Source organism: Notothenia rossii (assembly GCF_949606895.1).
Source record: "Notothenia rossii genome assembly, chromosome: 5".
In the NCBI taxonomy this organism is placed as follows: Eukaryota; Metazoa; Chordata; class Actinopteri; order Perciformes; family Nototheniidae; genus Notothenia; species Notothenia rossii.
Window position 1 is genome coordinate 78275494 of NC_136903.1, and position 12606 is coordinate 78288099.

General features: G+C 43.3%; 1 protein-coding gene across 5 annotated transcripts in view; it reads right to left on the bottom strand.

Annotated features, from left to right (window-relative positions):
* The window catches only part of srgap2 (SLIT-ROBO Rho GTPase activating protein 2), a 48334-nt gene that overhangs the window by 17306 nt on the left and 18422 nt on the right, over nucleotides 1–12606 (bottom strand). For 4 of the 5 annotated variants that reach the window (XM_079681281.1, XM_079681280.1, XM_079681283.1 and 1 more), the window contains exons 2-4: nucleotides 8846–9038; nucleotides 3696–3858; nucleotides 115–177 (exon numbers count right to left, since the gene is read on the bottom strand). In XM_079681281.1, coding sequence (XP_079537407.1) covers nucleotides 115–177; nucleotides 3696–3858; nucleotides 8846–9038 — 419 coding nt within the window. Of the gene's footprint in view, nucleotides 1–114; nucleotides 178–3695; nucleotides 3859–8845; nucleotides 9039–9893; nucleotides 10051–12606 lie in introns of those variants that run through there. The other variant, XM_079681282.1, reaches the window with a different exon arrangement.

A 12606-nucleotide genomic window follows, 5' to 3' on the forward strand; every position in this document is an offset into this window, starting at 1 on the left:
GACTGCTAACCCTAACACTACAACTGCAACACTCTCCCCATTGAGTTGCAAGATACTACAAAACATTAATACAAATCTACATATTTTGATCGCAAAGTCAGTGATGTTTCTTACCGTGTAAAGCTCATTAAGAACTTTCATCAGGTCCTCTTGCAGCTGTACGCCGACCTCTTTGCTCTGAAAGGACAGAGAGAAAAAGACAGAATAAAATATCTGCTTCTACCCGGCCATCTCTCTGCCAACTAATGACATCCCTCCCGCTCAGTCATGTGGTCGAACAACTGCCGCATCATCAATCAAGACTAGATTTTCTGGCTAAATGAGAGTGGAGGAGTCTCTAGTCCAGATAGATGAGCAAGGCCGTAATGGACTTGATGGATGTGGACTCTAAGGAGGAAGATACTGATCTTTACACATTGGCAGGGAGGAGAAAAGGTCCCAGACAGAGAAGGCAAAAAGAGGACGGAGCCAAAGACAGAGGGCAAGATGACGAAGTTGCAAAAGATTTTTAAAAAACAGACAAAACAAGGAGGACAGGGAGTAATTCAGGCACTACCATTCTCCAGACATAACTGCCGGGAGCCACTAGTGACTGATGACTTCCCAGCGACCCACAGATCAGAAGACTACATACACTGACACAAGCGTACATATTCACACTTGGTTTTACAATGACGCAAACACTAGTAAAAATAGAAACTTATCTGCACACACAAACACTGAAACAGAATTGACTTAAAATGACTGCACAGACGTTATAACCGTTTATGAAAATCATATTTTAATATTGATTATACCGACATTTTAACAGGCTAAGTTAAGTCATGAGTAGTACGCAAGCAAATGAAAAGAAACCAGAATACGTTTTCCCTTAACACACACACACAATAATTTTTGTACAATATATTTCCTTTATATGGCTGATACTAGACCGGGATCAGCAAAGAGAGAAAAAAGGCTAATTGTTTTTACAGTGATAGAGCATGGGAGAACAAATAAGAGCCATCCTTTGTCGTTTAATAGATTATGAGAATGGCAGTAACCAAAACCAATTCTGTGTGTTTTTATTCATGCAACACATTATAAAATGTAGTTTCACATCTTTGTTTTACAATTGTCAAGTTACAGTTATTAATCTTACAAAGTTCAATTTTCAAGATATGATTAAACAAAAACATATCTTAACAAACATAACAAAAACACAAAAGGAGAGTTGTTTGTAGTTGCTTTAACTTGAAAGCAGATAGGTAAGAGAGCAGGGGGTAAAAAAGGGGAAGATAGTGAAGAATATGCACCAAAAAAAGGTTTAGAGGAATGCTGAATGAAAGCAAGATGAGATTTCTCTAGTGTATGTTGAGCATCTGTCTTCTCTTGGAAGAGGGCACTGGAGGGCGGTGTAGTGGGAGTTCAGAGGTGAGCCGGTAAAGAAGGAGGGAAGGGTTGTAAGGTGAAAAGAGTCTCATGAAATATGGTTGGCAAAATGTAGGAAAGTGGAGGGAGAAGAACATGTATGTGAAAAAGAAAAAAGAAAAAAACGGAAAGGAAGAAGCATTCTAATAATAATTGTTTAAAGAACATTGTTTGAAGGCCATCTTCCAAACTGCTCTATTAAATACGTGAGGTCAATTAAAGAAGGTTAGAAAAATGCACAAGATTTTATTTCAAAGTAGTGCATCCGTTGATTGGATATTGAATACTGTAATAAGTATATGCAAGTGCATTTATATATAGAGGCAGGATTATTGGACAGCAGAGGAAAGAGGTAACAGGATAACGGAGGTTGTCCCGCCCACTTCTTTAAAGTGCTGTGGGAGGATCATAGGTGACAAACAGCCAGACTACAGACTGTCAAAAAGCAATGAGCCCTCCTATCTATCAACCGTGGATCTTGACCTTCCAACTTCTCGTCTTGCCTGTGGTTGTCTGGCTGTCTCGGCATGAATGGCGACAGAAGCTAGCCGCTAGCACGCTCCGTTAGCCGCTGATGTCTGTGTTCCTGTGTACTCGTTAATACAGTTTGACTCATTAATGCTTCCTCGCCTTCAGTGACGAGATCTCTTAAACACTCCCGCTGTGTTAAAAGGATCATTCTGCACTTCTTTCCACACAGGCAGAGATGAACGTGATGACTTCTCTACCGCGGGTGGAGGGTTTCGCCTCCGTGAGTTGTGTGTGCTGTGCGAGTCATGGCCTCTGGCACTACTGGTATTCATGCCACTGACTGGAAATGTTATAAATGAACTAATTATCCACTTAATTAGCCATCAGAGCATTCTCTGTGTGTATGTGTGCAGCCTTTTTATGACCCAGACATGAGGAAGGCAACCTTCGTGCCAAAGAACAAGCACAATGAAATACAAATAGAAATCAATGCCCGTGACTCGACCAAGAAAAAATGATTCTGGTGATTTAGATGAGGCTGGAGGTTTGTGTGTGCATTTTCTCATGGCCTGCGCTCACACTGTAACTGTAGTTCAAAGACAACCGGGTTGAACATCAGCACATTCCAGGCAGACTGCTTCACTTTGCCTCTCACACAAACACATACTTATCTATCCAAATCTTGCTGAACTTGAGGCCTGCAACTGATTACAGTCTTTTCTTACACCCCATCCACAGTCCTCCTTACCTTAAAATGAACCCTTAATATTACTTATAATACCTAAATGAGTACATTTGACATTTTTCAAATAGTCATAAATCTTATTTAAGAAACACACATTTTCCCTTTTACAAATTAAGATGTTTAAGCAAGGGGGCATCATAAAACACACTGAATTTAAACTCAACAAAAAGACAAGTTTAATGCAATTTGTTTAATTTGTATGTGTGTAAAAACATTCCAGCTCTACACATGTTTCCCTACTGTCTCGAAGGAAATAAATACATTTTTGCCTGACATTCTTATCCTTACATTTCAGCTCTAAGCACTGATCCTTTGAAAAGAGAATGAACCAAAATACCTTGACCTTATAAAGATGTCGCACAGAACCAACAAGCATGCATACAAATCAAAACCAGAAAATTAAGTCTTTTCACTAAACTGACTTCATATTTGAAATAAGACTCGCTCTGAGACCCTGCTGTTAAAACTACAGTAGATAAGGGGTATAAAGCACATACTGTACATACACGCTTGATTTCTGCAGTGTGGGGCATTAACCCGTGAATCTGGTCTAATGTGTTCAGCCTAGAGGTGAACAACTGTCTCCCTGGGGAAGACTCAGCCTTAGTATTTGCTCTACAAGGTCACAGTGAGCTCCGATCTCCAGAGATATCTCTCTCCCCTCTTTCTGTTCTCCATCTTCCCCTCTCATGTTGACCCCCCCACCCCCCATGGTCCATTTCCCTCAGGCCTCTCTTAGTTCTGTTCTTCCTCTTCACCTCCTTTTTTCTCACCATCACCTTGCCTCATCTCCTTTCTCACAGACTATCCAGGCAAAGATCAGAGGAGACGAGAATGAGGCTACTGTATGAAACACAGACAACCTAAACTCTCCTGGCCTGAGGTTCAGCTGAGTTTCTGTCAGTCAATAAATCGGACGAGACAGAAAACAGATGCTGGAGATGTAGAAGGACAGGGTAAAAAACATGACATGGATTCAGCACATTGGGCTTGAGTCCAACTGTGTGTGTGTGTGTGTGTGTGTGTGTGTGTGTGTGTGTGTGTGTGTGTGTGTTTGAGTGTGTGTTACCTTCTTAAAGAGGCGTCCTGAGTCCTCGCTGATCTGAGCGAAGCGGGGGATGATGTTGTTGAGGTAGAGGTCGGACAGAGTGGCGTGGTCGCGGCTCTCCCTCTTCACCTGAAGCAGCAGCAGGTTCCAGCAGTTCACAGGGGATAAGATGCTGTGCTCCTTCCTACACACACACACACACACACACACACACACACACACACACACACACACACACACACACACACACACACACACACACACACACACACACACACACACACACACACACACACACACACACACACACACACACACACACACACACACACACACACACACACAGACAGAGAAACAGGAAGTCTTAAAATGTATTCAAAGCACTCCGAGCATCTTTTTTAGATAAATGACTAACATTAAGATCTTCTAATTTCCCCCCTTTCATCATGCTGATAGATGTGCACACAGGCCGGCGGTATGTAATATGTAGAGACACAAATACGGTGTACATTAGCACACTTTACTCTAAAGAGGGGACAAGGCATAGGGATAAAAGACAGAGAGAACACACACACACACCAAAGAGGGGATTCAGTCAGGGTACAAAGCTCAGCAGGAGGAGGTTAGACTCCCCCACAAGCACAGCTGTCACAGAAAGGAAAAAGAGAAGATGAAAAGGAAGCAAAATGAAAGAGACAGATTTAAAGACAAATTATTCCACTAACTGTCTTATAGCTAAACAGTGTTGCATTGTCTTGGCTTCAAGTGGCCATAAAGCCATTGAACAAATGCAACCCTGTCAACAGCCAGCTTGTACAATAACACAACCTCTTTGTGTGTGTGTGAGTGTGCGAGTGTGTGTGTGTGTGTGTATACAGTACGTGCTATGGATGATCCATGGATGATCTAGTGGTTAAAATGGATTATGAGTGAGTGTAAGTGGATGAAAGAAGGTCTTTGTGGCGTTAAGAGCAGCTTTAACGGGATAGACAGCAAAAAGCTGCGAGGCATTTAGAACACACACACACACACACACACACACACACACACACACACACACACACACACACACACAGAGAGGGGGTCAGGAAAAGTAGAGCAAGTGACCCAAGCATCCACAAGGTCAGACAGACAGAGAAAGTCTTTGACCAAGGGGTATAGAGTGGGGGTTTTGTCTGTGTGTATGTGTGTGTGGGAAAGCAGGGCCTGATGATGACAGTGATGTGATTCGCTGGTACTGGCTGTCGCTGGTCATATGGTCAAATGACTACGTGTCATAATACAAATGAGTTCAAGAACAATAGGGGGAAAAAGGCACCTACACAATACAAAGCCCAAATAGTGAACTCTCCTTGAAACGTATGCTAATTTTGAACAACAGTCATGGGGACACACGCGTGTTTGCCTCAATTTCTGCATCAACTTCTCTCTGCTGTCTGCTTCCTTTCCTGTCTGTCAGGCCTCGTCAGTTGCACAACCTTTTTTCCACCCAAATAGCAGGGCCGCAGTTCCTCTATTTACTCAAGAACCTCCATGTGACATGTCACCCTCGGCCCACCAGTGATTGCCATGGTGATGGCACTGCAGCAACAAGGTAAAATATCACCCACTGTAACTCACTGTGACCCCCCGCTGCCAGAAGGTAAACACTTAAATGTCACTGGCCCTCTGAAGGTCACATGATCACATTTTGGGAACAGAGTCCATCGTCAGGTCAGGTGCTGCCGGGGACTCACAGTGAAGGGAAATGCTAAATGTTCTTCTTCGTTCAAGATCAAAAGGCTTAGCATTGCACAGGGCATCACTGCTGGAGGGCTTTTTCTTCAACTGGCGCAAATCTAACAGTTAAGTAAAAATGTGGTATTACTGATCTGTCGAGGCAGTATATAAACTTGGTAGTTGAACAAGACTTGAAATGTTTGTATTTTTAAGCACTGTTTATTGGAGATGTTTTTCTGTGGCTGTTGTGAAATAAAAGACTTGAAAATCTGAAATAAACCTTTTTTTTGTAAGAGCTGAAAAAATATAAAAGTTGTTAAAAGGGATCAAAATGGAATTCAAATATCATAAGTATACTGATATCATGATTTGAGACCGTTTTAGTTATTCTATTATATCCATTTACTTTTATTTTTACTATGCATACTCACTTCAGTCATTATATCCACAATATTAATTACATCTTTTTTTAATCTTATTGTGAAAAATATCATTAGCCAACCCTGAAATAGGTGTGGATATTTGGTGGAAAATATTATGATATTTGGTTTCCTCCATATTGCAGAGCCATAGTTTTTAATACTAGCATTAGCTCTTTCTGGGGCATTCAAAATCATATCTTCTTCCTCTTTGCAGGAGTGAAAGCTGTGCTACATTAGTACTGAGCATATTTACAAAACAGATGCATAGCAGGACTTTGCAGTCCACGTGTGGCCATACAACCATTTGATCTTAAGAATCAAAAAGCAAAACTCACATTGAAGTAATATGTCGCTGTAGCCGGGGGTTCTGAAAGGGGCTGCAGCGTATTAACGGTGAAGCTGGCCTAATATTTAGCATAAGGACAGGCTTTGAATCAGTGTGCGACTTGTGAGGGCTGCTCCATGTGACCAATCAGCCTGCCAGCCTCAGGGCACACACACACAGACACACACACATAAACAGACACACACAAAAACACACAATACGGTTAAACCGTGTAACCCCCCACCAATGCTCTACGCAGTTGGCCAAATAGCCGGAATACCAGGGGTCTCCACGGGATCAACACACACACACACACACACACACACACACACACACACACACACACACACACACACACACACACACACACACACACACACACACACACACACACACACACACACACACACACACACACACACACACACACACACACACACACACACACACACACACACACACACACACACACACACACACACACACACACACACAACCCTCACACCCCACATTGCTTGGAGCAACATCAACGCCTTGCTGTACGGAGAAACAGCTCAAGCACACACAAACTTACATTGAGACACACAAACCTAAACACACACACATAACCGGAAAATAGCTGGAATTCCAGCGTGGCACTCAGACTGAGCAGCAGCAGATGCAGGGAGACTGTTAAATACACAGATGTTGGATGTAGGGAAATGCAAAAAGACAGTGGAACGGAGCAAGGAGAGAAATGAAAAGTTATGACTGAACACGTGTCAGTCAATTAATAGATTTTTTTATTTCCTTATGACATATTTCCAGGTTGAGACATAAAGCAGTGACACTGGCTGACCTGATCAACAACACATTTTATTCTCTGTCCTTTGCCATCCCTTCTATTTTACTCAATTTCCCTCCCCCAATAAGCAACAGAGGGACACACACACACTCTGCAACTGTCTCAGTATTGAACTGAGCTGGAGTTCAGTTCTTTAGTGAACTCCAGCGAGACAGAAAACAGAGGTGTGTTGTTAATGCGTGTGTGTGTGTGTGTGTGTGTGTGTGTGTGTGTGTGTGTGTGTGTGTGTGTGTGTGTGTGTGTGTGTGTGTGTGTGTGTGTGTGTGTGTGTGTGTGTGTGTGTTGGGGGGGTATCTCAGTTGGAATTGGGTTTCGTTTAGAGGCCCTATCGATCCCTTTCAGTCTGTGCCTGCGTGAGAGAGCATGCATGTGGGTTTTGCCCCCAGCAGAGATATTAATGTTTCTGGAAAAGTCCACGATGCATGAGAAATGAGAACGACATAAGAGCGGGGGAAAAAGGGGAAGGTGGCTGTAGAGGAGGTCAGGGTGAACAGGAAGCCAGAGAGAGAGAGAAGATGAGCAGTGAACGCTCTGCTAGTGCTTCCTCTACCGCAAAGAGCAACTAAAAACAGCTATAACACTGTGAGAAGTGAAATCAAATGCTAAATGAAGAAAAAAAACTTTTTAATAAATGTGGAAACATATATCGAGTAATTTATTTTAATGAAAAAGCAATTAATCAAATGCTGTGCCTTCGCAATGTTGCTGCTGCACAATTACTGATTTTCTATTTGTGTTCATTGGTGGATTAATTAACATCAAGGCTTGTTAGCAACAAACAACCAAAATGAAACGTTTTTAATTGCTGTGTACATAAGACAAATAGTAATACATTTGTATGATAATTGTTGTTTTTGGCCGGATAAAATGCTTGGACTTGTCTTTTTATACAATACAATTTGATAAAACACACAATAATGGCTGCAGGGACAGAAGCAGAAAACAACCTACTGTTGGACACTAACACTACAAGAGCTTTCTACGGCTATGTGTGTCCTCGTTTATAGGAAAGGGTGTGGATGGTATCTACTGAAAGGCCAACAACCACAAATGTGAAGAGTAAGCTATTACTATAAATGCACAGCTGTTGTACGAATCACAACACATGTGGTGCAGCTAGCAGTGATACACAGTATACGCTTCAATGTAGTATTAATGATACTGCAGTCTGTTTACACTGCTGTAGCGATTACACATGTATTTTCTTACTTGCACCTCCTCTACATTTCAAGTATTAGCTATATCTACATCACATGCTAAAAGACGGAAGAGAGAGGAGAATGCAAAGAAGCTAAATGTAAAGTATCCTCTGCCTCCATGGTTTATCTCCAATTGGTGTGTGTGGTTTATGATTAGCTAGCAGGTCAGTGAGTCCTGCCCCACAGCGAAACAGACCGCTCCCTCCCACCAAAAGCCGGCAGATAAATTATACAAGAACACACCATGCTGCTAAAGCTGATGAGCTGTAGTGTGTGTTTTCAGGGAGTTAGAGAGAGAGAGAAACGGAAAGGAGAGAGAGAGAGAGAGAGAGAGAGATCGACCTTTTTAGGTGTAGAGAGAATCCCAGAGTGATGCAATTAGGTATTTTCCAATATGGCCTCCGTTCTCCATCCGTTTCATTTTGTTACTCATCTCTACTTCTCTTTTCTCAGGAAGGAAGTCACTAACCTTAAAGGCACTTGAACTAAATAACTGAATAAGTTGTTTGTCTTTTCTTTAAATCTTTTCATCTTACTTGGAATCCTAGAATGGGGTGCAAGCAGTCAAAGGTTCTTGAAATTAAGAGTAAAATCATTCGCAACCACAACATGTTCCCCAGTGGGACGGGTCTACAGTATGTGTGTGTGTGAGTTTCCCTTACTTGAGTAGATGGTCCTTGGTGCTGCGGGTCTTGGTGAGGAACCGCTCGGCCAGCTTCTCCAGGTTGCGGCTGTAGTCCACCTCGATCTCAGCCTTCTTCCTGAAGAAGTCCTGCAGGTCCTGCAGCAGCTGCACCCTCAGCTCACACTGCTGATCCAGACACTTGAGCTGCTCCACCAGCTGGGCGCGGATCTCTGTTGGGGTGATAAAGAGACAGAGATGAGTTAAACGCCTTGGTTAACCTTATTATTCCAACCCCAATCAACACATTCAGGCACTAAGGACGGCATACACAGATATTTGTTTTTTCAAAGGGCTCTTTTCTCAAAAAAATGAAAACTACATGCAATTATCCATACAGCTGGGGATCAAGCTGCTTACATTACTGTTGACAACATAGCGCTATCATTAAGATACATGCCATAACAATGTGTAAGATATCATTTAAAGTCTTAACAGCTGATGTGGATGAAGCCCAGCTCCACTGTAACACCTGGCAGAGCTCTGTCACATCAGCCTGCAGTCTTGGTGGAAATCCACTCCCCTCCTTAAAGGATAGACTGCTGTGCATGTGTGTACATCATCATTTATACACATGTGTGTGTGCTTGTGGTCAGCTATCCTCTTCCACACAGAGATCTCCAGAGGCATATATCCCAGCTTATCGCTTTTTATTTCCCCCCCCTCCACCATGCTGGTCTTTCAGTCTGGCCTCAAATTAATAGAGTGCACTCAGTGCTGATACACTTGGTAAGTTTATTCAATCACTGGCTGCAAAAAACTCCTCTGGTGAGTCCTGCCCGCTGCAGTTATAGACTGGGACACCAAGCGTCCGCAGCAACATGTGCATACAAACACACACAGTCACATCGTGATGGTGATAAGCTGGATCAGTGCTGACAGCTGACAGATTAATGCTATGCTCTCATAGCTGCCTGCCATTGCTGAGTAGGCTGCACAGGCATCCTTTTAAGAGTTGAAAACACACACACATTAAAATTGCCAGCCTGTGCAACTGTATTATGGCTGATCTGTCAAAGCTGTCCTACCTTTACAACGCTGGCTGTAGAGAAAGCGGACAGTTTTGGCTTCCATCCTGTCTTCGCTGTAGTATACACACTAATTCAAACACACACACCCATAGACAGGCAGACAGTCATCCGTCCATCCGCCCGGCTGACAGTGACTGTTGATGCTGCCTTTGTGTTTAACAGCTGAGAGAGCAGTTTCTCATTACCACAAAGAGAAGTGGGATATCTAAATGTGTCTGTGACCACCCCGCTCCTCCCCCTGTCTCCCCACTTCTCCCTCCCTCTCTCTCATAAACACAGACCTAAACATTGTGCCACTAGCCAGCGGCTGTGTCCACTCACTCATTCTTTTCTGATTAAAAGGCCACAACAGAGGAGTTTTGTGGCCTTATGGCACTACGAAAACACTCGTAGACGTAACAAATAAATACCCAGTCTGTGCTAATGACCTGGTGTGGATATTTGCTTTAACAACACGTGTTACTGTCTCGTGGTTTGTGTGTGTTTGTATGTAATTGCCTCATTGCAAATCGCAGTCAATAATGGGAATTGAGTCAGTGTTCCGCCTCTCAAGGCTGCGACATAAAAACCTTCAGAATGGGGCCTTGTAATTAACCCAGCACAAAAAAACACACCAAGAGAACAAATGTATAAAATTAAAACAAGTGCTCCAATCCATGAGGATAAAGAAACCATGAGTTTATCAATGGGGGTTCAGCTTGAGGGGTTACAGGAGAAATGGAGAAGAAATATGACTTAAGCGACCCTGATGTTTAATGGTAAAATGATGAAAACAGGGAGGCCACGCACTGTGCCCTGAAGCCCCTCTAAGGCCCCGAAGATTCACGTTAGCATGGAGAGTGGTTCTGGCCGCGCGCTCCATTTATAAAATATATTGCTCACCCCAAAGCTGGCCCTGAGCTCTCCACACCATAACTTGTTGATACTGGCTGTTCAACTGAATTTCCCTGAGGGATCTTAAAAAGTAATCGTTATCCTTCTAGACGCTGTTATCGTCAAACAAGACAGGAGTGTTTGCTGTACCAAGCTCCCCGTCTCTCAGCTAAGAGGGGAGAGATGCCGTCAGAATAAGATCGATGCGGGTCTTTTGGCCTCATCCCTCCTTTAAGGGTCTTCATCCCCTGATCCAGTAAGAAGTGGGATGTGAACTGGAATGAGAAGCCTCCCCCCCCCTCTAGACAGCCCAGTCACATTTTCCAGGCAGATGAGAGCAGGTCTTGTAACCATCTCTGGGATTCTACTTTACTGATGCTTTCCTTTCTATTTTTTTCATTCCTTCCTCCTCCTACTCTTCCTCTTCCTCCTCCTCCACTGTCTGTAGCGCTGAGGGCTGTCTGGCTCTGTCTGAGCATTGTCCGTTAACTTTGTTCACCAGTCCCCCCAACATCATAGTCAAAACTCTGCAAAAAGGAGACAGGGCTGAACCTTTGAAGCACCTCTTCCTCTCTGTAGGACTTTCATTTCCTTGTACAATCTGTGTTAATGCTCTAAAATCACAGTACACCAACATTCCCATGGTTACTCCATTCTGGGTGGCAAACCATACTAGTCAACATCTGCAGTGTAAAGAAAGTGATCAAGCTGGGAAAGCTTTAAAATGAGACCTGGATCCGCCACCCATTGCATATTTGCTTAGTGTAATGTTACTTCTTCGCTGTATTGACATATATATAAAACAATGTATGGCCATATTCAACAACTCATATCGTATGTTATATGGATCTCTATTGATTCTCATGGCCTTTTTTCAAGGTCTTTCATTTTTTTCCACCTGTTGGTAGGTTTTGGCCCTCAGTGTAGGTGCGGGGGCGGCATCATGTAATTTAGTCTGTGAATGTACACCCTCCATATGTCTGACTCTATCTATGAGGTCACATGTGAGAATGAAATGGCAGAAATCTCTCTCAAACAATTCCTCCAAAATCTGCCTCTCCTCATCATCCATTATTGATCCGTTTGTTTTCTCTGACCCAGAAAAAGGCAGATGAAAAGGGATAGAGATGATGGATGGAGACAGTGTAACCACACTACGATGACATTACCCTCGCTCTCAACGCCTGCTGTTAATTCTGTTGTGTGCAGACATGTTGCTGCATACAAATGTGTGGATAGATCCCCAGAAGTGAACACAACTATAAATGGAAATAAAGATCCTGCCAAAAGGCAAAGCAACCATTTATATTTTGACAAGCACAATATGAAGTCATGTCTTCCCTGCAACATTATTTTTTATAGCTCAAGTTTAGCAACTGTAGCCTGTTTGGTTGAAGTGATGGCGACCCTGGATGCTGCTTTGATCTGGCCTAGATACAGGAGCCCCACATACTGCTGCTAGCACTCATTATACCTGAAAACACCCTGGGCTATGGGCACTGAAACGCAAATACACACACACACACACACTGACAGCGATGTGACACGGCGAGTCCAAGCTGTCACTCTGAGCTGTTTTGACGGCAGCTCTCCAGCCAGCTCTTGAAAGCCCCACCCTAGATCTGTCTCTCACACACACACACACACACACACACACACACACACACACACACACACACACACACACACACACACACACACACACACACACACACACACACACACACACACACACACACACACACACACACACACACACACACACACACACACACACACACACACACACACACACACACACACACACACACACACACACACACACACACACACACAC